The sequence below is a fragment of the Podarcis melisellensis genome (genome assembly GCF_964234715.1).
Source record: "Podarcis melisellensis genome assembly, chromosome: 8".
Taxonomy (NCBI): domain Eukaryota; kingdom Metazoa; phylum Chordata; class Lepidosauria; order Squamata; family Lacertidae; genus Podarcis; species Podarcis melisellensis.
The window spans coordinates 87,921,056-87,947,942 of record NC_138540.1 but is presented as its reverse complement, the minus strand read 5'-3'; the positions used below and the strand labels follow the sequence as shown (position 1 = coordinate 87,947,942).

General features: G+C 49.2%; 1 protein-coding gene and 1 long non-coding RNA gene across 9 annotated transcripts in view; one reads left to right on the top strand and one right to left on the bottom strand.

Moving 5' to 3' along the window:
* EML2 (EMAP like 2) overlaps positions 1-24,311 on the top strand; it is a 47,682-nt gene extending 23,371 nt beyond the window's left edge. For all 5 annotated transcript variants that reach the window (XM_081921994.1, XM_081921996.1, XM_081921993.1 and 2 more), the window contains 13 exons: positions 174-269; positions 2,189-2,323; positions 3,621-3,720; positions 4,413-4,567; positions 7,143-7,268; positions 9,491-9,622; positions 11,142-11,209; positions 12,175-12,263; positions 14,625-14,722; positions 17,425-17,512; positions 17,714-17,809; positions 20,724-20,854; positions 22,954-24,311. In XM_081921994.1, coding sequence (XP_081778120.1) covers positions 174-269; positions 2,189-2,323; positions 3,621-3,720; positions 4,413-4,567; positions 7,143-7,268; positions 9,491-9,622; positions 11,142-11,209; positions 12,175-12,263; positions 14,625-14,722; positions 17,425-17,512; positions 17,714-17,809; positions 20,724-20,854; positions 22,954-23,079 — 1,440 coding nt within the window. In that variant the 3' untranslated portion in view covers positions 23,080-24,311. The remainder of the gene's footprint in view (positions 1-173; positions 270-2,188; positions 2,324-3,620; positions 3,721-4,412; positions 4,568-7,142; positions 7,269-9,490; positions 9,623-11,141; positions 11,210-12,174; positions 12,264-14,624; positions 14,723-17,424; positions 17,513-17,713; positions 17,810-20,723; positions 20,855-22,953) is intronic.
* LOC309376255 overlaps positions 22,100-26,887 on the bottom strand; it is an 83,751-nt gene continuing 78,963 nt past the window's right edge. For all 4 annotated transcript variants that reach the window (XR_014171119.1, XR_014171120.1, XR_014171121.1 and 1 more), the window contains one exon: positions 22,100-22,220. This is a non-coding gene — a long non-coding RNA (uncharacterized lncRNA). The remainder of the gene's footprint in view (positions 22,221-26,887) is intronic.

Genomic DNA, 26,887 nt, shown 5'->3' with positions numbered 1-26,887 from the left:
TAATAGGTTATTGTATTTTAGTGTTTTGTTGGAAGTCGCCCAGAGTGGCTGGGGGGACCCAGCCAGATGGGTGGGGTACGCATAATAAATTATTATTATTATTATTATTATTATTATTATTATTATTATTATTATTATTATTATTATTATCCATGTCTCTTTTCTCTCACCAGAACGGCGGAGGGCTCTTATGTGCTGTCGATGACTCTAATGACCACGTACTCTCCGTGTGGGACTGGCAAAAGGAGCAGAAGCTGGCAGACGTGAAGGTAACTTTGCGTTCCGCCCTGTTCCTTTGGCCAAAATCTAGCCCTCCCTAACCTGTGGTTGTCACTCCAGACATTCTGGACTCTTTGTCGATCCCTCGTAGCTGAGTAAGATTGTCTTCCATAGACACAGTTTTAACAGTGAGTCCGTAAGTGACTGTGGAGGCCAATTCTGGATCCACACGTCCTTCCACAGTGGGGACATTGGTTCCCAGGCGGGAGTTGATCATGGTGATGGTTTGCCAAGCGTGCCTTCCTCTTAGCACGATTCTTCCTTGTGTCCTGAGTTCGAGTGTCTTCAAAGCCCATGACACCTTTGGCAAAGGCTGTTCTCCAACTGGAGTGCTCGCAGGCCAGTGTTTCCCAGTTGTTGGTGTTTATACTACATTTTTTTTAGATTTGCCTTGAAGAGAGTCTTTAAGCCTCTTTTGTTGACCACCAGCATTACGCTTCCTGGTTTTAAGTATGGAATACAGTGGTACCTCGGGTTAAGTACTTAATTCGTTCCAGAGGTCCGTTCTTAACCTGAAACTGTTCTTAACCTGAAGCACCACTTTAGCTAATGGGGCCTCCTGCTGCTGCCGCACCGCCGGAGCCCGATTTCTGTTCTTATCCTGAAGCAAAGTTCTTAACCTGAAGCATTCTTTCTGGGTTAGCGGAGTCTGTAACCTGAAGCGTATGTAACCTGAAGCGTATGTAACCCGAGGTACCACTGTAGAGTAGTTGCTTTGGAAGACGATAATCAGGCATCCGCACAACATGACCAGTCCAACAAAGTTGATGCTGAAGAATTGTTGCTTCAACACTGGTGATCTTTGCTTCTTCCAGTTCACTGGCATGAGTTCGCCCGTCTTCCCAAGTGATGTGTAAAATTTTTCAGAGACTCCGTTGATGGAGTCTTCCGAGGAGTTGGAAATGGTGTTTATACATTTTGGACTAGAATTGTGTTCCTGAAGAAACCAGAGGCCTTTCTCCTGGGCATGGTCGGCCAATTGGTGTCAAAGAAGGATAGAACTTTCTTTATGTATGCAACAACAGCAGCAAGAATACTTATTGCAAAGTACTGGAAGACACAAGATCTACCCACCTTGGAAGAATGGCAGATGAAGGTGATGGAGTACATGGAACTGGCGGAAATGACTGACAGAATCCGAGACCAGGGAGAAGAGTCGGTAGAAGAAGACTGGAAGAAATTTAAAGACTATCTACAGAAACATTGTAAAATTAAGGAATGTTAGAAGGATGCTGGAATGAAGTTATGTGGTTTTAGCAGTAATGTTATAAAGGATTAAGTAAAAATGGATTGTTAACAGGTCAGAATGTAAAGTTACAATATATTAAGATAAATTAGTAAGATCAAAACAAAGATGGAAAGGATTTGCTGAAACAACTAATGAACTAGAATACAAAAAAGGGAGGTGTGAGGAGGTCAAGGAAACAAGCAAATGAAAGATAAGATATGGAAAGATGGATTTGTTTTTAAAAATGTTTTTATTTTTTCTTATTTTGTATTTTCTGTTTTTCTTTTTTTCTTTTTTTTCTTGTAACTTTTTGAAACACCAATAAACATATATATATATATATATATATATATTTGCTTTCGTAGATTTTCACGGGTACAGGAATGCAGGTTTTGGTGTCCTCGGGTGTCTTCCCGTGTAAAAGTTGGGGTGTCTAGGCGGTGTCTAGTGAGACCTCGTCGAAACGTCGCCTAGACACCCCAACTTTTACACGGGAAGACACCCGAGGACACCAAAACCTGCATATATATATATATATATATATATATATATATATATATATATATGTAATTGTGAAAGACACCAGGTTGTGTCCAGGCTGCCACAGTCTGTCACGGCCCCTGCAACCTGTTTCATCACCCTACTGACCCCTCTCGCCTTCCTCTTTCTCTTGCTCCGCAGTGCTCCAATGAGTCTGTGCTGGCCGCAACCTTCCACCCTACGGAGCCGACACTGCTCATTACCTGCGGGAAATCTCACATCCACTTCTGGACGCTGGAGGCAGGCAGCCTCAGCAAGAGGCAGGGCATCTTCGAGGTGAGAGCAGGACCGGAAGGGAGAGGGAGAAGCTGCAGAGGATTGTGGGTAGGCCAGGATTGGGGTGGTTGGCGGGCTTCCCCCCCCCCCCCCCAATCTAGCTCCTGGTCACATCAGCAGGCTTCCACACAAGGGCTTCCTGGCGGATTTTGCACAGAAATCTTGCCCGGACCCCTCTTCAGTTTGGTGGGTTACAAACTCTATCCTGAGAAGTACAGGGACCAGTTCCCGTCTCTTCCGCAAAGCACTTTATACGATATACGATATCTTTCGGATCTGTTTGCTAAAGGGGTTGACTCTCAACACTTTCTTGCGCAGTGAGCTTTCGTGCTCAGGTTTCAATAATAATATTCATAAATTTTATTTATACCCCGCCCTCCCCAGCCAAGACCGGGCTCAGGAAGGCTAACACCCGATATAAAAACAAATTGATTGAAATGCAACTTAAAAACAAGATTAAAACACAACATTAAAATACAGCCTCATTTCAATGGAAACTCAAATCAAAAAATTTTGGGGGGATGAAAGCTTCAAGCCTTCACCAAGGCCAACTTTCCAGACTGGTCCTACATGGGCCAGAAAAAAGCTAGGGAAGTCCCCAAATAGGAGTTCTATCACAAAAGGAGAAAGGGAAAAAAGAAAGAGGGGAAGGGAATCAAGTTGATTCCAAGCCAAAGGCCAGGCAGAACAACTCTGTCTTACAGGCCCTGTGGAAAGAAATCAGATCCCGCAGGGCCCTGGTCTCATGAGACAGAGCATTCCACCAGGTGGTAGCCAGTGTTGAAAAGGCCCTGGCTCTGGTTGAGGCTAATCTGACTTCCTTAGGGCCCGGGACCACTAGGGTGTTGCTATTTATGGACCTTAAGGTCCTCCGTGGGGCAGACTGGGAGAAGTGGTCGCGTAGGTACGAGGGTCCTAAACCATGAAGGGCTTTAAAGGTCAAGGCCAGCACCTTGAACCTGACCCTGTACTCCACCGGCAGCCAGTGCAACTGGTAGAGCACTATGCTCCCATGGCAGGGACCCTGTGCGGAGCCTCGCTTCAGCATTCTGCACCCGCTGGAGTTTCTGGGACAGCTTCAAGGGCAGCCCCACGTAGAGCGAATTACAGTAGTCAAGCCTGGAGGTGACCGTCGCGTGGATCACTGTGGCCAGGTCGGGGCGGGAAAGGTGCTGTTGTCTTGCTGGCCACCTCTCCTTAGAAGTGGGGTGAAGTGGGAGCTGTAGGTTGGATTTGGGGTGGTTTTCCTGCCCCCTCTCCTCCCTGTTTTTGAGGCTCACCTGTTTTACTTCCACAGAAACACGAGAAGCCCAAATATGTCCTGTGTGTGGCTTTCACAGAGAACGGGGACACTGTGACCGGAGATTCCGGGGGGAACCTCTACATTTGGGGGAAAGGTCAGTTTGGGAATGGGGCGGGGAGAGATGGGATTGGGTTGCGGTGCTCTGAGTGTTTCTACACAGCTAAATTTGTGAGTTGCTGCAGGGACAAATAATTATTTTACCCTTGCTGAATCCCTCAGTCGCCTTTTCTCACGCACGGTTCGTTCCCAATCTCGTACTGACCAGTCACATAACCGTGTTAGCATTTTATTAAGCGCTTGAAAAGGGACGCGGGGGGCGCTGTGGGTTAAACCGCAGAGCCTAGGACTTGCCGATCAGAAGGTCGGCGGTTCGAATCCCCGCAATGGGGTGAGCTCCCATTGCTTTGACCCTGCTCCTGCCAACCTAGCAGTTCGAAAGCATGTCAAAGTGCAAGTAGATAAATAGGTACTGCTCTGGCAGGAAGGTAAACGGCGTTTCTGTGCGCTGCTCTGGTTCGCCAGAAGCGGCTTAGTCATGCTGGCCACGTGACCCAGAAGCTGTATGCCGGCTCCCTCGACCAGTAAAGCGAGATGAGCGCCGCAACCCCAGAGTTGGCCACGACTGGACCTAATGGTCAGGGGTCCCTTTACCTAATATTCCGCTTGCATGATGTTCTTGGAACAAGAAGCCTAGGTTCACTAAAGAGGAGAGAAATCCTTTCCAGGTTCTGTCCTGGGCTGGGGGGAAGGTTGTCCCATCTAACAGCGTTGTCCTTCGCCTGGCAGGGGGGAACAGGATTTGCCACGCGGTGCCAGGAGCCCATGAAGGGGGCATTTTCGGCTTGTGCGTGCTGCGGAACGGGACCATCGTCACGGGAGGCGGCCGGGACCGCAGAGTCGTGCTCTGGGGACGGGATTACCAGAAGCTGCAGGAGAATGAGGTATTGCGGCCGACTGGGTGGAGTCCTGCCTCCTTAGGGTAGCAGCAGTTCATGCCTCACTTGGACCCAGACATGGCCGAAGGTGCTGTGGAGCGAGGGATCATAGAACCCTGTAGAGTTGGAAGGGGCCACAAAGGCCATCTGTTCCAACCCCCTGCCATGCAGAAACAACATGTAACCAAACAAACCCCTGTGTTGCAAAGAACGTCAGCAATGTCTAGGCAACACGATGACCATGTACATACGCAATGTTGTTGTTTAGTCGTTTAGTCGTGTCCGCCTCTTTGTGACCACCTGGACCAGAGCACGCCAGGCCCTCCTGTCCTCCACTGCCTCCCGCAGTTTGGTCAAACTCATGCTGGTAGCTTCGAGAACACTGTCCCACCATCTCATCCTCTGTCCTCCCCTTCTCCTTGTGCCCTCCATCTTTCCCAACATCAGGGTCTTTTCCAGGGAGTCTTCTCTTCTCACGAGGTGGCCAAAGTCTTGGAGCCTCAGCTTCACTATCTGTCCTTCCACTGAACACTCAGGGCTGATTTCCTTAAGAATGGAGAGGTTTGATCTTCTTGCAGTCCATGGGACTCTCAAGAGTCTCCTCCAGCACCAGAATTCAAAAGCATCCATTCTTCGGCGATCAGCCTTCTTTATGGTCCAGCTCTCACTTCCATACATCACTACTGGGAAAACCATAGCTTGAACTATACAGACCTTTGTTGGCTAGGTGATGTCTTTGTTTTTTAAGATGCTGTCTAGGTTTGTCATTGCTTTTCTCCCAAGAAGCAGGCGTCTTTTAATTTTGTGACTGCTATCACCATCTGCAGTGATCATGGAGCCCAAGAAAGTAAAATCTCTCACTGTCTGGTACCTCGCTTCATTTAAAGATTTTCAGAGACTTTGAGACTGAAGATTTCGTTTTGTACTAGTTATGGTTTGAAGGAATTCAATAATAATAATAATAATAATAATAATAATAATAATAATAATAATAATATATTTATACCCCACCCATTTGGCTGGGCTTCCCCAGCCACTCTGGGCGGCTTCCAACCAAATATTAAAATACAGTAATGCTGTAAAATATAATACAATATAAATATAATACAATATAAAGATTGTCTATTGCGTATGTACATGGTCATTGCGTTGCCTAGATATTGCTGATGCAGAAACCACACGCCAGGCCTGCGAGGTGGAACTTCTAGCTTCTTGGCACAACTCCATCAGGGGGAACAGAGGCACAAGAACTTCCTTCCTTGCTGGTTCATGTTACAGAGGTCCTCTAGTTCAGCACCTGACCTTCTGGCAGCTAACAGCCAGTTGCAAATTTATTCCTTATACCCCACCCATCTGCTCAGGGCTCCCCTGCCACTCTGGGTGGCTCCCAACAGGATATTTTGTTGTTTAGTCGTCTTAGTCGTATTCGACTCTCCGTGACCCCGTGAACCACCGCACGCCTTGGAAACACTCACACTCTTCTCAAAGCTTCTCCGTGGAGTTTTCTTGGCAAAATACTGGAGTGGCTTGCCCGTTCCTGCTCCAGGTGGATCACATTTAGTCTAAACTCTCGGCTATGACTTATCCATCGTGGGTGGCCCTGCATGGCATAGCTCATCGCTTCTCTGAGTTATTCAAGCCCCTTCGCCACGGCAAGGCAATGATCCAGGACAGGATATTAGAAATACAGTAATACATCAAACATTAAAAGCTTCCTTAAACAGGGCTGCCTTCAGATGTCTTCTAAAAGTCAGATAGTTGTTTATTTCCTTGACATCTGAGGGGAGAGCGTTCCACAGGGTGGGTGCCACCACCGAGAAGGTCCTCTGCCTGGTTTGAGAGGTTTACAAATGGCGCAAGATGGCATATTCTGTTATTAAACCCGCCCCCCCCCCCCGCACTTGCTAGCTGGCAGTGAATTGTCTCTGAACAGAGAGCTGTCACAGTGGTCAGATCTGAAATCTACAGCTGAAATCTTTTTTTTAAAAAAATTATAATGCTTCGATTCAATAAGCTCATCTGCTCATGTTTAACCTCAGCGTTGCATTTTTCGGGTACCTATTTGTAAGTATTTTTTGTTTATTCAGTTAGATAAAGAAGTCTTACAAACAAAAAAATACTTACAAAAATGTGTAAATTATGAAATAATATACAAATAGAGCAAGAAATCAAAAGTAAGAATATGTGGGGATTTAGGTTATGAAACTGAATACAAAGATTGGCTTGAATTTTGGACAAAAAATTATAAATTTTACAGCTTCTTATCGATTGAAAGAAAATTTCATGAAGATGCATCATAGATGGTATATGTCGCCAGACAGGTTGGAAAAATTTAAAAAAAAATCGGGTGATAATAAGTGTTGGAGGTGTAATAGAATGATTGGAACCTTATAGCATATGTGGTGGTCAAATTAAGAAATATTGGAATATGATACAGGAGGAAATTAATAAGCTAATAAAAACATCACATAATAAAAAGCAAATCACCACTTGCAAACTGTTTCGGACGGACGTCTCTGCTAGCCCTGTCTGGGCAAATTCTGCGCTCCCTGAGGAGGTCTCTGTTTTCCTCTCCCTGCAGGTGCCTGAGGGATTTGGGCCAGTGCGCACCATTGCGGAGGGAAAGGGCGACTCCCTCTTTGTGGGCACCACCCGCAACTCAGTGCTCCACGGATCTTTGGCAACTGGCTTCTCCCTTCTAGTGCAGGTAATATAATAAGAATAATTTATTATTTCATAGAATCATAGAGTTGGAAGAGACCACAAGGGCCATCGAGTCCAACCCCCTGCCAAGCAGGAAACACCATCAGAGCACTCCTGACATATGGTTGTCAAGCCTCTGCTTAAAGACCTCCAAAGAAGGAGACTCCACCACACTCCTTGGCAGCAAATTCCACTGTCGAACAGCTCTTACTGTCAGGAAGTTCTTCCTAATGTTTAGGTGGAATCTTCTTTCTTGTAGTTTGGATCCATTGCTCCGTGTCCGCTTCTCTGGAGCAGCAGAAAACAACCTTTCTCCCTCCTCTATGTGACATCCTTTTATATATTTGAACATGGCTATCATATCACCCCTTAACCTCCTCTTCTCCAGGCTAAACATGCCCAGCTCCCTTAGCCGTTCCTCATAAGGCATCGTTTCCAGGCCTTTGACCATTTTGGTTGCCCTCCTCTGGACACGTTCCAGTTTGTCAGTGTCCTTCTTGAACTGTGGTGCCCAGAACTGGACACAGTACTCCAGGTGAGGTCTGACCAGAGCAGAATACAGTGGCACTATTACTTCCCTTGATCTAGTCCTATTGATGCAGCCCAGAATTGCATTGGCTTTTTTAGCTGCCGCGTCACACTGTTGGCTCATTTCAAGTTTGTGGTCAACCAAGACTCCTAGATCCTTTTCCCATGTACTGCTCTCAAGCCAGGTGTCACCCATCTTGTATTTGTGCCTCTCATTTTTTTTGCCCAAGTGCAATACTTTACATTTCTCCCTGTTATTTATACCCCGCCCATCTGGCTGAGTTTCCCCAGCCACTCTGGGCAGCTCCCAATCAAATGTTAAAAACAACACAGCATTAAATATTAAAAACTTCCCTGAACAGGGCTGCCTTCAGATGTCTTTTAAAGATAAGATAGCTGCTTATTTCCTTCACATCTGAAGGCAGGGCATTCCACAGGGTGGGTGCCACTACCGAGAAGGCCCTCTGCCTGGTTCCCTGTAACTTGGTTTCTCGCAATGAGGGAACTGCCAGAAGGCCCTCGGAGCTGGACTTCAGTGTTCGGGCAGAACGATGGGGGTGGAGACGCTCCTTCAGGTATACAGGTAAGGAGGAGGGCAGTTACTGCGCAGGTTTACGCCTGGATTCGAAGAGGTTCGGTGACTGGGATCACTGACGTATCACTGGGGTGACTGATAAGGACCACAAAAGATCTCTGCTGGATCAGGCCCTTCTGAACCAGTGTCCTGTTCTCACAATGGCCAACCAGGTGCCCCAAGGATAAACCCGCAAGCCGGACCCGAGTGCGAGAGCAGGTCTCCTCTGCTGTGCTATCCAGCAACTGGCGTTGCTCCCTCCAACTGTGGAGGCCTTCATCATGGAGCCTTCATCACGGCTAATAACCATCAATAGCCCTCTCCTCCTCCATGAATTTATCTAATCTTCATTTAAAGCCATCTAAGTTGGTGGCCATCGCTGCCTCCTGTGGTAGGGAGTTCCATAGGAAAACATTCTTCAAGAAACAGATAAAAGTTCCTTTAAGTTTTAAAGAGGGTTCCAGAATTTTCTTTAGTGTGTGGGAGTGGCACTCGTGGCTTGATAGGTGTCAGCTGGAGGTTCGGATAAAGGGAGGAAGTTGCAGACTGCAGTTTCAGCACGAGGAAAACCCATGCACGCACGCCGAGTTTATACTGTGCTGGAGAGATATATTTAATTTTTTAATTTAATTTAATTTAATTTATTATTTATACCCCGCCCATCTGACTGGGTCTCCCTAGCCACTCTGGGCGGCTTCCAACAGAATATCAAAAACAATACAGTGTCAGACATTAAAAACTTCCCTAAACAGGGCCACCTTCAGGTGTCCTTTAAAAGTAAAATAGTTGTTTATTGCCTTGACATCTGATGGGAGGGCGTTCCACAGAGCGGGCGCCACCACCGAGAAGGCCCTCTGCCTGGTTCCCTGTAACCACACTTCTCGCAGCAAGGGAACCGCCAGAAGGCCCTCGGAGCTGGACCCCGGTGTCTGGGCTGGATGATGGGGGTGGAGATACTCCTTCAGGACTGAGGCCGTTTAGGGCTTTAAAGGTCAGCACCAACACTTTGAATTGTGATCAGAAACATACTGGGAGCCAATGAAGATCTTTCAGGACCGGTGTTATGTGGTCCTGGCAGCCACTCCTGGGTGACCATAATCTTCCTCTCTCTCCCTTTTCCCCAGGGACACACGGAAGAACTCTGGGGCCTGGCCACCCACCCTGCTTTGGACCAGTTCCTGACCTGCGGGCAAGACAAGCAGGTTCACCTGTGGAGCGTGGCCACCCACCAGCCCCTGTGGAGCAAGGGGATCGAGGTGAGTTCTTGTGCCGGGTGGGGAGCAGAGGCGAGGACTGGGTTGGGCATTACGTGTGGGGTTCTGTGTGAGGGGCAGGTGGGGAGCCCTTCTAGGAGAACTCTGACCCCAGACCTCTGCTGCCTTGCGGGATATCTTCAGGAGAAGAAATAAATTATAATAATACTAATTTATTCATACCCCGCCCATCTGGCTGAGTTTCCCCAGCCATTCTGGGCAGCTTCCAAACGAGTGTTAAAAACAATACAGCATTAAATATTAAAAACTTCCCTAAACAGGGCCGCCTTCAGATGTCCTCTAAAAGTCTGGTAGTTGTTTTTTCTTTGACATCTGGTGGGAGGGTGTTCCACAGGGTGGGTGCCACCACCGAGAAGGCCCTGTGTCTGGTTCCCTGTAACTTGGCTTCTTGCAATGAGGGAACCGCTGGACCTCAGTGTCCAAGAAAGGGGTCAGGAGGAAACCTTACACAAATCTGGAGGGGCGTCCCTAAGACGGTTGGATGGCAACCTTGTACGCCTCCTTCCAGAAATTCCTGCAGCCAAGCTGGTGCCAAACGTCTTGCTCTGCTTTCCTTTGGTGAGGCTGAGGATGGGAGGGGTCTTGTCCCCTGGGCAGCCCAGTTTTGGGTTGCGTCCAAGGGAACGGGGGCAATTGGCAGGCCTCCAGCTGGCTCCAGCCCACCGGCCGGCATCCGGGCGATGTCCGCCTCTTGGATCAGCATGTACCATATGTTCCGGCGTACAAGACGATTTTTTATCCCTGGAAAATCACCCCAAAAGTTGGGGGTCGTCTTATACGCTGGGTATACGCATTGGGAAGGAGGAGGGGGAGCCAGTGAGCAGAGGCGCCCCTTCTGCTGTTGCTCCTCCTCCCTCCCCACAGAAGGGGACGTGGCCAAACGCCTCACCCGCCAAACGCCTCGCCTGGGGCTGCTGCTGCTGCAACGGCAGAGGCAGCGGAGGGGTGCGCGCTCTGTCCCTGGCGCCACTCAAACTCTAAAACTCTAAAACTGAACAGCAAAAGTTGGGGGGTCGCCTTATACGCCCAGTCGCCTAATACGCGGGAATCTACGGTAACTGCGACTCGAGCTTCAGAAGCTGAGAGCGCAAGCCAGCAGAGAGGAAAACTCTTTGCAACAGAAGGGCAGATAGAGGCTGTGTAAAGGCATTTTATTCAGCATCAGGACAAAGGGGAAAACATGTCTTCCCCCCTTCGTGTCCAAGCAAACAGCATAGACAAAAGCTATACACACAACGGAAGTTCCCAGCAAGCTGTGCTGGAATGTAAACAGACATGTGACATACAACAAATCCACACGTCTGTTGCTCTTAAGGTGGAACGGAATATCGTAACACCCAGGACCTCCAGAAACACTGCCCAGGCTTGCGCCCTGGGGAGGTCACTTGGGTGATGCCAACGCAGTTCTGTGGGATCCCTCCCTCCCCAACTCCCATAAAATGGTTCCCACGCTTAGTGCTACACATCCCATAATTGCACTTCCTTTCTCTGTCTCCTGCAGGACGCAGCTCGCTCGGCTGGATTCCATCCCAGCGGCTCTGTGCTAGTGGTGGGCACCGTAACTGGCAGGTAATTATTATTATTTATTAGATTTGCAAATCGCCTTATACCCACGGGTCTCAAAGGTGGTTCACAGGTTAAAATCACAATATAAAAACACAAAATACATAATAAAAATGAAAACAAGAACAACCCAGTAACTCGCCCTCCCCATTCACATTTTGAAAGGGTATTGCGCTCCGTTACTTCCAGGTTGCCACGGAGTGCTACTCGAATGCGCTCAACCCCGAGGTATGACTGTAAGTGGTACCTCGGGTTACATGCGCTTCAGGTTACACACTCCGCTAACCCAGAAATAGTACCTCGGGTTAAGAACTTTGCTTCAGGATGAGAACAGAAATTGTGCTCCAGCGGCGCAGCAGCAGCGGGAGGCCCCATTAGCTAAAGTGGGGCTTCAGGTTAAGAACAGTTTCAGGCTAAGAATGGACCTCCAGAACAAATTAAGTACATAAGCAGAGGTACCACTGTATTAGAAGCACAAAACAAGAACACAAAATTTATAATAAAACAAAGCACATTTAAAAGGCTGTAGAATGTTAACCGGCCAAAAGCCCTAAAGAGAAACATTTTCGCCTGGAGATACATATAACTTGTAGGTTTTTCTTTTCTGTTTTTTGTATGCTTCTAAATAAAGAGTGTTAGATTAGAAGCACTGGTGTCGATCTGAGTTATTGAAGACACCACGCAGACACAGACAAAGCTATTTTACGCTGCGTGTGAACTCTGCTACTATCCGACAACTGAGATGAGAGGCAGCACGCGTGTGGGCGCCATTGAAGTTTGTCGGAGTGCCGATAAATCAGATTTATTGCAGTGCCGTTGCAGCAAGACTCAGTGGGTCAAAGGATTTGCGACCCACAAACTTTAACATGCAGAAATCCAGCTTGCGGCACTCTTCTCTGCTTTGATCCAGGCATCTTCAGCTGCTCTGACCTCCTAGAAAACTTTCCTCTCCCCTCTCTGCTTCAATTCAGGTGGCTGGTGCTGGACACGGAGACCCGAGATCTGGTGACCATCCACACAGATGGAGGGGAGCCCATTTCTGTGGTCAGCTTCTCCCCAGGTAGGAGATGGGGGGGAAGGGAGGGGTACGGAGGGAGGAGCCAAGAGGTGGGTTTGGAAGGAAGGTTGCGGCAGAATCCTACCATGATCTGTTGGTTTGTCTTTGCATTTAGCTGCTGCTGTTGAATTGTGACATCTGCAAATAAGTGTTTTCCACCTGGGAAAGGCAAGCAGAGCATTCTTTGTTAAGATAGGAGGGCTTGTCCTCTAGGTTCGTTCCTTCGTTCTTAACGGAAGGAGCGTAAAGAGCTTTGGGTCAGACCAAAGATTTGGCTAGTTGGCCGGTGGGAGAGGGCGTCCTGTCTCCCAGTGAATGCAATTGCTCTCTCTCCCTCCTGCGATTCCCAGCAAATTATTATTATTATTATTATTATTATTATTATTATTATTCCACCCTATACCCGGGTGTCTCAGGGCGGTTCACAGAATAAAATCAAGATATAAAACCACAAAATACCTAATAGAAATAAAAACCATGTAATAGCCTGCCCCCCAAAAAACCACATTTTAAAAGGACATAGGATGTCAGTCAGATCAACCAAGGGCCTGGTTAAAAAGGAATGTTTTTGCCTGGCGCCTAAAGGTGTATAATGAAGGCGCCAGGCGAACTTCCCTGGGGAGAGCATTCCACAGACGGGGAGCCACTGCAGAGAAGGCCCCATTCTCGTGTTGCCACCCTCTGGACCTCTCAAGGAGGAGGCACACGAAGAAGGGAGTCAGAAGATGATTTCAGGGTCCAGGTAGGTTCATATGGAAAGAGGCGGTCCTTGAAGTATTGCGGTCCTGAGCAGTTTTAGGCTTTATAGGTCAAAACCAGCCCTTTGAATTGGGCCCAGAAGCTAACTGGTAGCCAGTGCAGTCAGACCAGGATCAGTGTAATATGTTCAAACCGTCTTGCTGCAGTGAGCAACCCGGCCGCTGAATTCTGCACTAGCTGAAGTTTCCGTCTTCAGAGGAAGCCCTACTTATAATACGATGGGTTTTGTAGGGACACTGAATCCCAGAGATATGTTGTTGCACTGTTCAATTTGTTTTTAACAACGCTTATGCGATTTTCTTTTCTTTTGGATGGCAGCTAACAGATTGAGGTTGAATCCTGACAAGACAGAAGGACTGTTTTTGGGGGACAGGGGGCGGGTGGGTGTGGGGGAGGACCAGGTGCGCAGCCTGGGAGTCATTTTGGACTCACAGCTGTCCATGGAGGCGCAGGTCAATTCTGTGTCCAGGGCGGCTGTTTACCAGCTCCATCTGGTACGCAGGATGAGACCCTCCCTGCCTGTGGACTGGTTACAGATAGGTAGCCGTGTTGGTCTGCCATAGTCAAAACAAAAAAATTCCTTCCAGTAGCACCTTAAAGACCAACTAAGTTAGTTCTTGGTATGAGCTTTCGTGTGCATGCACACTTCTTCAGATACCACTCTGTGGACTGTCTCGCCAGAGTGGTGCATGCTCTGGTTATCTCCTGCTTTGACTACTGCACTGCGCTCTACGTGGGGCTACCTTTGAAGGTGACCCGGAAACTACAACTAATCCAGAATGCGGCAGCTAGACTGGTGACCGGGAGTGGCCGCCGAGACCACATAACACCGGTCCTGAGAGACCTAGATTGGCTCCCAGTATGCTTCCGAGCACAATTCAAAGTCTTGGTGCTGACCTTTAAAGCCCTAAATGGCCTCAGTCCAGTATACGTGAAGGAGCATCTCCACCCCCATCGTTCTGCCCGGACACTGAGGTCCAGCTCCGAGGGCCTTCTGGCGGTTCCCTCCCTGCGAGAAGCGATGTTGCTGGGAACCATGCAGAGGGCCTTCTTGGTAGTGGCACCTGCGCTGTGGAATGCCCTCCCATCAGGTGTCAGGGCAATAAACAACTATTTTACTTTTAAAAGACAACTGAAGGCAGCCCTGTTTAGGGAAGTTTTTAATGTCTGATGCTTTATTGCTTTTAGTATTTGGTTGGAAGCCGCCCACAGTGGCTGGGGAAACCCAGCCAGATGGGCGGGGTATAAATACTAAATTGTTATTGTTATTGTTACTATTCCGGGTTGGGAATATTCTCCGGGACCTTTTCAGTGGAAAGCAATGTTCAAGTATTACAAAAAAACCTAAGCCTATTGGAACTGACTCCTTACAGGTTTTTACATAGAGGTTGGATGGCCATCTGTCACAGATGTTTCAGTTGAGATTCCTGCATTGCAGCGGGTTGGACTAGATGACCCCTGGGGTCCCCCTTCCAACTCTACCACTCTCTGATTCTAAGTGTGCACTGGAGACTGAAAATTCTGAGCTGCTTTGAGACCCCCATTTTGCCTTCCAGTGTCTGCCCGCCCCTCCAGTCCCCTGGCTCTTGCTTTTGTGCTTTGCAGATGGCAAATACCTGGCCCTGGGCTCCCACGACAACTTTGTCTACATCTACCTGGTTTCTGAGGGTGGCAGGAAGTATGGGCGCGTCGGCAAGTGTTCGGTGAGTGGAGGCACAACCAAAGACAGAATTGCATTCTGCCCAGAAAGATTTCCTTCCTTCCTTCCTTCCTTCCTTCCTTCCTTCCTTCCTTCCTTCCTTCCTTCCTTCCTTCCTTCCTCAACGTCCGTTCACCCAAAGGTTACAACATCCAAAACTCCATGTTTAAAAATAACTTACAATCGCAATATAAGGCGGGTGCTAAAGATACACAAAAAGGGACGCGGGTGGCGCCGTGGGTTAAACCACAGAGCCTAGGACTTGCCGATCAAAAGGTCGGCGGTTCAAATCCCTGCAACGGGGTGAGCTCCCGTTGCTCGGTCCCTGCTCCTGCCAACCTAGCAGTTCGAAAGCACGTCAAAGTGCAAGTAGATAAATAGGTACTGCTCCGGCGGGAAGGTAAACGGCGTTTCCATGCGCTGCTCTGGTTCGCCAGAAGAGGCTTAGTCCTGCTGGCCACATGACCCGGAAGCTGTACGCTGGCTCCCTTGGCCAATAAAGCGAGATGAGGCCGCAACCCCAGAGTCGGCCACGACTGGACCTAATTGTCAGGGGTCCCTTTACCTTTACCTTAAAGATACACAGTGGACACTCGGGTTGCGAACATGATCCATGTGGGAGGCACGTCCGCAACCCACAGCACCTTGTCTGCGCGCATGTGGGTTGCGATTCGGTTCTTCTGCGCATGCGCAAGCACCGAAACCCGGAAGTAACCCGTTCCAGTACTTCCATGTTTCAGCGCGTCTGTATCCCGAAAACACGCAACCTGAAGCATCTGTAACCCGAGGTATGACTATACACCTCAGGAGCTGAAAACAGGGTAAAGAGTTGCGTCTTCAGGGGGTGGAATATTTACACCCCACTTTTCTATAGCCCAGACTCTCCAAAGCACCTGGCAAAAACTTGCGTATCGCAAAATAAACACCCAAATCTAGTTTCAGAAGCAGAAACGTCCCTGTGGCAACATGGCTGAATGGGATTTCTTTGGTCCTCACTTGAGCAGTTGGGTTTGATGTTCAGCTATGAAGTATTTACGGCCGTGTAGGGCATCTTCTGTTTCAGGCACCTCTGGTTGCATCCTTGTAAGTTGGTCTTCGCCAACCTGGTGCCCTCCATTATGTTTTGGACCGCAACTCTCACCAGCGATGGTGCTGGCTTGGGGGCTGATGGGAATTGTAGCTCAGAACATATCGAGGGCACCAGTTTGACGAAGGCTGCCATATTAAGGTAGCGAAACACTGTAATATTGCAAGTGGGCAGCAGAGGGAGCTGCTTTGTCAGATATAGGGGTGCAGCCAGCCATGCATAAATGAATGACGGGTATGTCTTTTTAAAAATAAAAATAAAAAAATTATCCTTTTAAAAAATGTGTTTCACTCCTGTGGGCAGGTACGGCTGTCCACAACAGCCTGATTTCCTGGGCTTTTTTCATCTTGGCCCCAGAAGATGCTGCACAACATGAGCCTCTGGCCATGTACAGAGTGTCCACCTCACCTGGGCACAGGGAGGAGATTAGCAGGGCACATGGTGGCCGTGAGTGCCAGGGTCCTTTGCCTTGAATGAAAATAGAACACTCTGGGCTCAGTTGGTTAGAGCGTGGGGCTGATAGTGCCAATGTCGCAGGTTCGATTCAAAAACCGGGCTCAGGGCGGCTAACAACAATTTTAACACACTTTAAAACACTTAATTATAAAAGCAGCAGAAAATACAGTATAAAAACATGAATAACAATAAAATTCAAAAATCAATTAGATGATCACCAGGGCTAGCTGGCTGAATTGGTCCTACTTGGGCCAGCGAGGAGACCAGGGGAGAATTAGCTGTGGGATCCCAGAGCGGGTGATCTTCATAAAAGATGCTGGGCACTGAGGTCCAGCTCTGAGGGCCTTCTGGCGATTCCCTCACTGCGAGAAGCCAAGTTACAGGGAACCAGGCAGAGGGCCTTCTCGGTAGTGGCGCCTTCCCTGTGGAACGCCCTCCCACCAGATGTCAAAGAGAAAAACCAGAACTACCAGACTTTTAGAAGACATCTGAAGGCAGCCCTGTTTAGGGAAGCTTTTAATGTTTGATGTAGTACAGTATTTTAATATATTTTTTGGAAGCCGCCCAGAGTGGCTGGGGAAGCCCAGCCAGATGGGCAGGGTATAAATAATAAATTATTATTATTATTATTATTATTATTATTATTATTATTATTATTATTATAAAAAGGGAGGGGGAGGGAAGGAAGGAAGGGGAATAAAAGATCAGGCTAAGTTCAAGTTGAAAGCCAGGCAGAATAGCTCTGTCTTACAGGCCCTGCGGAAAGAAGGAAAATCCTGCAGGGCCCTGGTCTCACGCAACAAAGCATTCCACCAGGTCGGAGCCATCACTGAGAAGGCCCTGTCCCTGGTGGAGGATAGTCTGACTTTTTTAGGGCCTGGGACCTCTAAACTATGGTTGTTCGTGGACCTTAAGGTCCTCCATGCGGCAGACCAGGAGAGGCAGTCCCGTAAATACGAGGGCCCTAAGCTACAAAGGGCTTTAAAGGTCAAAACCAGCACATTTAACCTGACCCTATACTCCACCGGGAGCCAGTGCAACTGGTAGAGCACTGGGTGAATATGCTCCCATGGCAGGGACCCCGTGAGGAGCCTCGCAAGTGTTCCCCTTGCAGGTGTGTGTGTCTGTCAATCAATCAATCTAAAATCTCCCCTTTGCTCTAGGGCCACTCCAGTTTCATCACGCATCTGGACTGGGCATTTGACAGCAGCTGTTTGGTCACCAATTCTGGCGATTACGAAATCCTGTACTGTGAGTATAGAGTTCGGGTTCTTTTTCTTAGCGCCACCTTTGCGCTGCGTCCTCCTTATCAGACGATCTTCTCCTTCAGAGTCTGTTTCCACAATCTGCGATCTCTGCAGAAGGAACAGCCCAGGTTCCCATGGCATTAGGTGCTTTACATTTTCTTGTCTGTCTCTCCTTCCTCTTCCTCCTCCTGCTCCCTCCCTACAGGGGACCCCTCCACCTGCCGACAGATCACCAGCGCTGAGGCCGTCCGCAACATGGACTGGGCCACGGCCACCTGCGTCCTGGGCTTTGGGGTCTTTGGTGAGTGTCTCCTGGCTGGGCGGGTGGTGTGAGCAAGAAATGTAATAATAATAATAATAATAATAATAATAATAATAATAATAATAATTTATTTATACCCTGCCCATCTGGCTGGGCTTCCCCAGCCACTCTGGGCGGCTTACCAACAAAATATTAAAATACAATAATGCATGAAACATTAAAAGCTTCCCTAAACAGGGCTGCCTTCAGAAAGGCTCTGCGGGCCTCCCAAAAACTGAGGTACACATTGTTGGAATACTGCCAGGGAGATAAAGTCCATCATGACTCCACGTCGTCTCCGGACGTCCATTGATCTTCCGTAGACACGCAGATCAGCAATTAGCGACACGAGCTCCAGAAATAGATTGGCACATTCCTTGGCTGATGCACGCTCTATCAGCAGAATTCACACAGCGAAAGATGCACAGCAGGAGAGCATATTTACAAGTTTATTCAGCGTTGGTCAGAACAAAGAAAAAACATGACAGCCTGCTTCCGTCTGCTCAGGCACAGAGAGAGAAATGAAAGCAATAGCAACCATAAACATCCTGTGAACAGGAAATACGCAGGCTGTGACTCACAAAGCCTGCTCCCTTTTAAGGTGGAACGGAAATATCCTAACACACATTTCATCCTTTAACCCCCCCAGACAGGATGGTGCCCTTGGCTCCGCCCAGAAGCACAAATGGAAGAAATAATAACAACAATAATTGTTTATGCCCCAACCATCTGGCTGGCTGGGGTAGTGGTCAGGGCTCCCCCACCTCCTCTTCTTAATAAATGATTTCTTCTATTTTCAAACTGAAAACATCAGCAAGCAACCCCCTGGTTACCGCTAAAACAGGCAGAATAGGCTATGGCAAATGTCCCTTACAGACTGCCCCCTCCCCACTCCTGCCAGTCCTTTCAGCCATGCGGGTGGTTGGCCCAGTGAGCAATGGAAGGTTTTGTTTGGGCATTGCAGGTTACGATGCACAAAATGGGGAAACAAGATGGGTTGGCGGGATGTTACAACTTCTTTCTCCTGTATAATAATAATAATAATAATAATAATTTTATTTATATCCCGCCCTCCCCAGCCGAAGCCGGGCTCAGAGCGGCTAACAACAATAAAAGTAACACAGCATTCTAAAATCAATTCATTCTAAAATCAATTCAGAATCAAAGGCCTGGTGGAACAGCTCTGTCTTGCAGGCCCTGCGGAAAGATGTCAAGTCCCGCAGGGCCCTGGTCTCTTGTGACAGAGCGTTCCACCAGATCGGGGCCACGGCCGAAAAGGCCCTGGCTCTAGTTGAGGCCAGCCTAACCTCCCTGTGGCCCAGGATCTCCAAGATGTTTTTGTTTGAAGACCGTAAGGACATACCAGGAGAGGCGGTCCCGTAGGTACGAGAGTCCTAAGCCGTATAGGGCTTTAAAGGGAAGCTTTTTAATGTTTGATGTTTCGCTTTGTTTCTATATATGTTGGAAGCCACCCAGAGTGGCTGGCGCAATCCAGTCAGATGGGCGGGGTACAAATAATAAAATTACTAGTCGTACCATGGTTGTTGATCACCATGCGACTCAGACATTTTGGCTCCCAAACGCCGCAAACCCAGAAGTGAGTGTTCCAGTTTCCGAATGTTCTTTGGAACCCGAACTTCCAACGTGGCTTCCGTGGCTTCTGGTGGGCTACAGGATCTTCCTGCAGCCCATCAGAAGCCATGATTTGGTTTTTGAATGTTTTGGAAGTCAAATGGACTTCCGGAATGGATTCGGTTCTACTTCCAAGGTTGTTGTTGTTGTTTAGTCGTTCAGTCGTGTATGACTCTTCGTGACCCCCTGGACCAGAGCACGCCAGGCACTCCTGTCTTCCATTGCCTCCCACAGTTTGGTCAAATTCATGCTGGTAGCTTCGAGAACAGTGTCCAACCATCTCGTCCTCTGTCGTCCCCTCCTCCTTGAGCCCTCCATCTTTCCCAACATCAGGGTCTTTTCCAGGGAGCTTGTCCATGGAGTTTCCTTGGCAGGGATACTGGAGTGGCTTGCCGGCTCCTGCTCCAGGTGGATCACGTTTGGTCAAAACTCTCCACTATGACCTGTCCACCTTGGGTGGCCCTGCACGGCATAGCTCACAGCTTCTCGTGAGTTATTCAAGCTCCTTTGCACTTCTTCTGATTGGAAATGCTCTGCAGGAGGTTGTTGTTGTTTAGTCGTTTAGTCGTGTCCGACTCTTCATGACCCCCTGGACCAGAGCACGCCAGGCACTCCTGTCTTCCACTGCCTCCCGCAGTTTGGTCAAACTGATGATGGTAGCTTCCAGAACACTGTCCCACCATCTTGTCCTCCGCCGTCCCCTTCTCCTTGGGCCCTCTATCTTTCCCAACATCAGTGTTATGTAGTGAAGTTCCCCCTGGGCCAGCAGGGGGATACTGTAGATAGTTTTCACTCAGGTCCGTAGATAGTTTTCACTCAGGTCCACGTCAGTTATTTTAGGTGGGAAACTCTGGGTTGTTGTTGCTACAATGTTGACAGCCGGCTGCCTATAAAAGCAGGCCGGCTGAGCTGTTTGCTGTTCAGTTGCTGTTCCAGCTTACAAAATAAAGAGCTGCTTTGGAGACATCGCTGTGTCGTCTGCCATGTCTACCCACTATTCTACAATCAGGGTCTTTTCCAGGGAGTTTGTCCATGGAGTTTCCTTGGCAGGGATACTGGAGTGGCTTGCCGGTTCCTGCTCCAGGTGGATCACGTTGGGTCAAAACTCTCCACTATGACCTGTCCATCTTGGGTGGCCCTGCACGGCATGGCTCATAGCTTCTCTGAGTTATTCAAGCTCCTTTGCCATGGCAAGGCAGTGATCCATGAAGGGGACTCCCAAGGCACAACTGTATTGTTATTACTGTTATTTCCACCGCTGACTTTTTCTCTGCCCTGTTAGGGATCTGGCCTGAGGGTGCGGACGGCACCGACATCAACGCCGTCTGCCGCTCCCACGACGGGAAGCTCCTGGCGTCTGCCGACGACTTCGGCAAAGTGCACTTGTTCTCGTACCCTTGCTGCCAGCCGCGGGTGAGCTTCCCCCGGGTCTCTTACCCTCTCGTCTTTCCCCGATCCTGTCCTTCTGCTCTCCTCCTAAGTAGCCTGAAAGGGCGTTCTGAGAGTTCCCCACCAACCTCTCTTGGCTCGTCTCTTGGCCCAGTGGTTCTCAAAAAGATTTATCTGGGCCACACCTTCAGTGTAAAAATTTGCTCGCAGCTCCTTTTTGGAGGACAAAAAGAAACAACTTGTTGATTTACCGTATTTTTCGCCCTATAGGACGCACTTTTTCCCCTCCAAAAATGAAGGGGAAATGTGTGTGCGTCCTATGGTGCGAATGCAGGCTTCAGGAGAGCCCCACCACCAGCCCCACAAGCTCGGGGACAGCGGGGAGGCGGAACGCCGCCATCCCGCTGTCCCCTGACTTGGTTAGAAGGCTGGCGGGGGGAGAAGCCTGCTCCTCCCCATCGCCAGCCCCGCAAACTTGGGGAACAGCGGGAGAGGCGCAGCGCACCCTTCTCGCTGTCCCCCGACTTGGCTAGAAGGCTGGCGGGGGGAGAAGCCTGCTCCTCCCCGTTGCCAGCCCCGCAAACTCGGGGGACAGTGCTGGGCTCCCGCTGCTTGCGGAGACTTGCCTGCATGCTGAAGCCTGCGCGCGCTGAGCTCAGTGCGTCCAGGCTTCGCGGACCTCTCCGCAAGCAGCGGGAGCGCTCCCACGGCTTGCGGAGACTTGCCTGTTTGGGGGCTGGGGTCGGGGGAAGCTCGAGCTTCCCCCGCCCCAGCCCCGCGCCTGGGGCGGAAATAATTCCCCCCCCTTTATTTCCCCCCAAAAAACCTGGGTGCACCCTATGGTCCGGTGCGCCCTATGGTGCGAAAAATACGGTATAACATAGAGCACGACTTCTTTATAATGTTATCACGGGGCACACAGCAAATAGAGAAGCGTGCAGCTACATGAGAACGTGAATCATTCCCCAAATATAATTATAAACAAGCCTATATGTACCTTAAGTACCGTATTTTTCGTTCTATAAGACGCACCAGACCACAAGACACACCTAGTTTTTGGAGGAGGAAAACAAGAAAAATAATATTCTGAATCTCAGAAGCCAGAACAGCAAGAGGGATCGCTGCGCAGTGAAAGCAGCGATCCCTCTTGCTGTTCTGGCTTCTGGGATAGCTGCGCAGCCTGCATTCGCTCCATAAGACGCACACACATCTCCCCTTACTTTTTAGGAGGGAAAAAGTGAGTCTTATAGAGCAAAAAATACGGTATGTATGCAAACTCCAGGAGAAGTATGAGCTCGCTTTTGCTGGGTGATCTCATTTATAGGATGAGATTGTCCTCAGTCTCACTCGATGCTCTTGCTCTCGTTTTGAAAAGACAGCTATCCATATTCTGCAGAGGAAAAAGAAACTATACTGTATTGTTTAAATGCTTATTTATAATAATAGTAAGAATTTATTATTCATACCCCACCCATCTGGCTGAGTTTCCCCAGCCACTCTGGGCGGCTTCTAATCAAGTGTTAAAAACAATACAGCATTAAATATTAAAAACTTCCCTAAACAGGGCTGCCTTCAGATGTCTTTTAAAAAGAAGATAGTTGCTTATTTCCTTCACATCTGAAGGGAGGGAGGGCGCCACCACCGAGAAGGCCCTCTGCCTGGTTCCCTGTAACCTCACTTCTCGCAAGGAGGGAACAGCCAGAAGGCCCTCGGAGCTGGACCTCAGTGTCCAGGCAGAACGATGGGGGTGGAGACGCTCCTTCAGGTATACTGGACCTTTGAGGCCGTTTAGGGCTTTCAAGGTCAGCACCAACACTTTGAATTGTGCTCAGAAACGTACTGGGAGCCAATGCAGATCTCTCAGGACCGGTGTTATGTGGTCCCGGTGGCCGCTCCCAGTCCCCAGTCTAGCTGCCGCATTCTGGTTTAATTGCAGTATTTGATTGTCTTGGAATCTGCCCCCCAGCCCCACTTGCCATCCTCGGAGTTAGAAGCTTGGTGGGTCAGGGGGACGCTGTGGACATAGTGCATCTTGATTTTGGGAAGACCTTTGACAAGCGGGGCGGCCGGCGTGGGTTTTCTGCTGCCCTCTCCTGAGACCCCTTTCCTCTCTCTTGCTCCAGGCCCCCAGCCACACGTACAACGGCCACAGCAGCCACGTCACCAACATTGCCTTCCTCCACGACGACAGACTGCTGCTCTCCACCGGTGGGACCGACACCAGCATTCTCCAGTGGCGACTCATCTAGGGGGAGGGCAGGGCAGGGCGGGGGGGCAAGCGGGGCTTTTCCCCTCCCAGGGGGAGGGAACAGGGCAACGAGTAGGGGTGGGGTTGGGGTTGGATCCTATTAAACACTTTTTGAGGTTGGGAGTGACAGCAATGTGTTGTGGGGGGGGGGGGATTTGTGGAAAGAGGAAGAGTTAAAGAGAGGATACGGCGGAGCTATATTTTACAGACATCTCTATATGAATAATGATAATATATATCCAGATCTATCTCTATATATCTATATTTAAAGGCTGAAGGTTGCACAGGCTGAAAATGTGACGGTGTTGGCGGGGGGGGGGGGGCTTTTTCCTAAATTGTGAGGCAGCCCCTGCTCCCCTCCTTTAAGAAATCACGGAGGGAGAAGCTGCCGCCCGCAGATTTCCCTCTCCTCCCCAGGCGTTTGCACTATGGATGTCAAGCAGTTTGAGACCTGGTTTGACCGTCAAGGTTTTTGATTCCTGCTCCCCCAATCTCCCCCATTCCCTATCCCACCCAGAGCTTTGCAAAGAGGCATTCGGTGAGTCCTTTTTTTTGCTTTTTCCGGACATCCTTCTCCCCCTACATGAATTTGCTCATCTTCCATTGAAGCTACCTGTACCCCTCCATCACATTCCCCAAATCGGTGCTTTGGAGAAGGGCTTTCTCTCGCCTGCCCTGGGTTTCCCGCCGGTCCGTTTCCATGCAAATGTACTTTGTACATGCAGCCATGAATTAAGACGGCTGCCCTTTCGCGCCACGGCATCGGACTTGGCCAGGCTTCCCTAACTGGCTGGGGATGGTGGGAAATTGTATATTCCTAAACTGATGGAGGGCACCAGGTTGGAGATGGGTGAATAGCAATATTGGGAGCAAAGGAATCCCTTGTCGCTGTCTGAATCAGAGGAAAAGGAGAGACGTCCTGGGGAGCTAAATCGGAGGGCACGGGGACAACATAATCTCCTTTTTTTAAAACTCCCAACAGAGTCACATTTTCAGCCCAGGTTGGCGGTATTTTGCACTGGACATATTGATGGTTTGGGGACGGGGGGTGGCACGCGTTTTTGGCAATTTCAGGCCCCGCCGAGGAGCAGGAAGGTGGAAGGGGAGGGGCAAAGCATGTCTGTCTGTCTGTCTTCTGTATTTTCCAAAGAAAATGTGGCAGAGCTTAGAAAGCTGTTTAGTAAGAATACGACATAATAAAAAAAAAGAGACCTAACAACGCGCACACACACACACACGCCTTCCTGTGTGTAAATGTCATTGTCAGGGGCAACTCCTGAACCTTAAACAGACCTCACAGGGTGAGCCTAAACAAGCAGCGTTTTTCGAGGTCAGGTATGCGGTCGAATGCGCTCGCGGCAAATGTGTTTGCGCAATGAATGTCATGCTGCCTGGAGCATAAGGAGCCTGGGGTAGCTCAGCTGGTGACAGGTTGGCACAGCATGGCACAGGTTGGATCGCTTTATGGGACAGCGGCATGTTCCTGCCTTGCAGGGGGCGGGTTGGGCTGGATGACCTTGGGGTGCCCCTTCGATGATTCCATCACCCCCTGCTTGGGGCTTTTTAACGTGCGGCCTCTTTGCTCGGAGGAACAGAAGCGGTTCCAGAGCTAAGCCCCTTGAGCATCGTCTGGGGTTGGGGCCAGGGGATTTTGGAAAGCCCTTTTATAGAAAAGCCAAACCTCCACCCTCCCCTGCGTTGCTGGCTGATGAGTCCCAGGGTGCAGTGAAGCCTCGCCAGCTCCTCCTCATCATGATCTGCTACTGGATTAGTTTCTCTCATCTCTGCTGCTCTCTCTCAAAAAAAGAGGATTTAAGAAAGCAGGCGGGGAAGGGAGAGGGGGGGTGAGCTCATCTAGGATTATGTAATTCGGCGATCAGGCGACGTGGTACACTTTTTTTTTTGCGTGATTGTAAAGATGAGACCAGAAACTAGCCGGAATTCCAGCTGAAGAAATGACACCTGGGGTTGGAATGTGACTACTGGTCTCTCTTCAATATCGAGAGCACCCGCTGGATCAGGCCCAATGGCCCATCTAGTCCGGCATCCTGTTCTCACAGTGGCTGACCAGATGCTCATTATGGGATACTAGCGAGCAGGATCCGAGCATCATCATCATCATAATATACAGTGGTACCTCTGGATACGAACAGGATCCGTTCCGGAGCCCTGTTCGCATCCTGAAGTAAACGTAAATGCGACTGCGCATGGGTCGCGTTTTGCCGCTTCCGCGCATGATGTCATTTTGAGCGTCTGCACATGCGCGAGCGGCGAAACCTGTAAGTAACAAGCTCCGTTACTTCCGGGTCGCCGCAGAGTGCAACCCGAAAATACTTAACTTGAAGCTACTTCAACCCAAGGTATGACTGTACAGTGGTACCTCTGGTTGCGAACAGGATCCGTTCTGGAGGCCTGTTTGCAACATGAAAAGAGCGCAACCCGCAGCGGCACGTCTGCACACGTACGGCTTGCAATTTGCTGCTTCTGCACATCATGTCATTTTGCACTTCTGCGCGAGCGGCGAAACCCCAAAGTAACCCTTTCCGGTACTTCCGGGTCGCCACGCGACGTAACCTAAAAGAGCGTAACATGAAGCGGACGTAACATGAGGTATGACTGTATTATTTATACCCCGCCCATCTGGCTGGGTTTCCCCAGCCACTCTGGGCAGCTTCCAACAAAATATTAAAATACAGTACAGTAGTACCTCGGGTTAAGAACTTAATTCGTTCTGGAGGTCCGTTCTTAACCTGAAACTGTTCTTAACCTGAAGCACCACTTTAGCTAATGGGGCCTCCTGCTGCCGCCACACCCCCAGAGCACGATTTCTGCTCTCATCCTGAAGCAAAGTTCTTAACCTGAAGCACTATTTCTGGGTTAGCGGAGTCTGTAACCTGAAGCGTCTGTAACCCGAGGTACCACTGTAGTTTGTTAAACAAGATGCAACACTCTCCCCTCCTGTGGCTTCCAGCAGCTTTCATTCAGAAGCACGGTTGTCTCTGATGCAGAGCACAGCCACTGGGACCTGTAGCTATCGATAGCCCTCTCCTCGGTGCCCAAATCTGGGCAAGGGCATCTGTGGCTTCTCAGTTTTCCTGGACTCCCAGCTCCCATCCTCTTTCCAACTTCATAGACTGCCTGGGGCAGGGGTACCTGGAGGTCCAACAATATTTGGAGAGCCATGGTCGTTGCCCACGCCTGCCCCAAATCAAGCCGACCAGGATTTTTCCTTAAAAGGTCTCCCGCAGCAGGAGTTCCACCGCCTTCCCCCTGAAAAATCTGCCACATTTCTAGTTGCAAAGGTTCTTCCAAAAGTTCTCTCTAGAAATCAATTTGTTCTCCCCAGATGATTTTAGCAGTTGACACCTGAGTATTTGCTACATGATGAAATGTTTGCCAGACAATACATCATAATATTTAGGATTTTATCATACAGTATTCGGTTAATGTACAATTCTTGGAGCCGACGGTTTACGAGATTTCGGGACTGCTGAGGCCCTGCCAGTTTCAAAATAATCCGAGAGATCCCCCCTGGCAAATGTTGAGCGCCTGAATTTTGGTGTTAAATGTGATGTTCGAGATCTAGGCTTCGCTGCCAGTTTGGAGTGTCACATGCAGAATTAAAAGTGTCATCATTATTCTCCCTTTCAGCGCAGAGAGCTGATCCCGATGTTCTATAAAACAGCTGTCCAAAGTCTAGAAGATAAACTGGTACAGACCAGAAAGAAGCAGAGCTATTTTGCAGTTTTATTTTAATAGAGGGGAAAAGTCATTAAAGCTCTGGTGGGGAACAGGAGCTGACTAAGTGT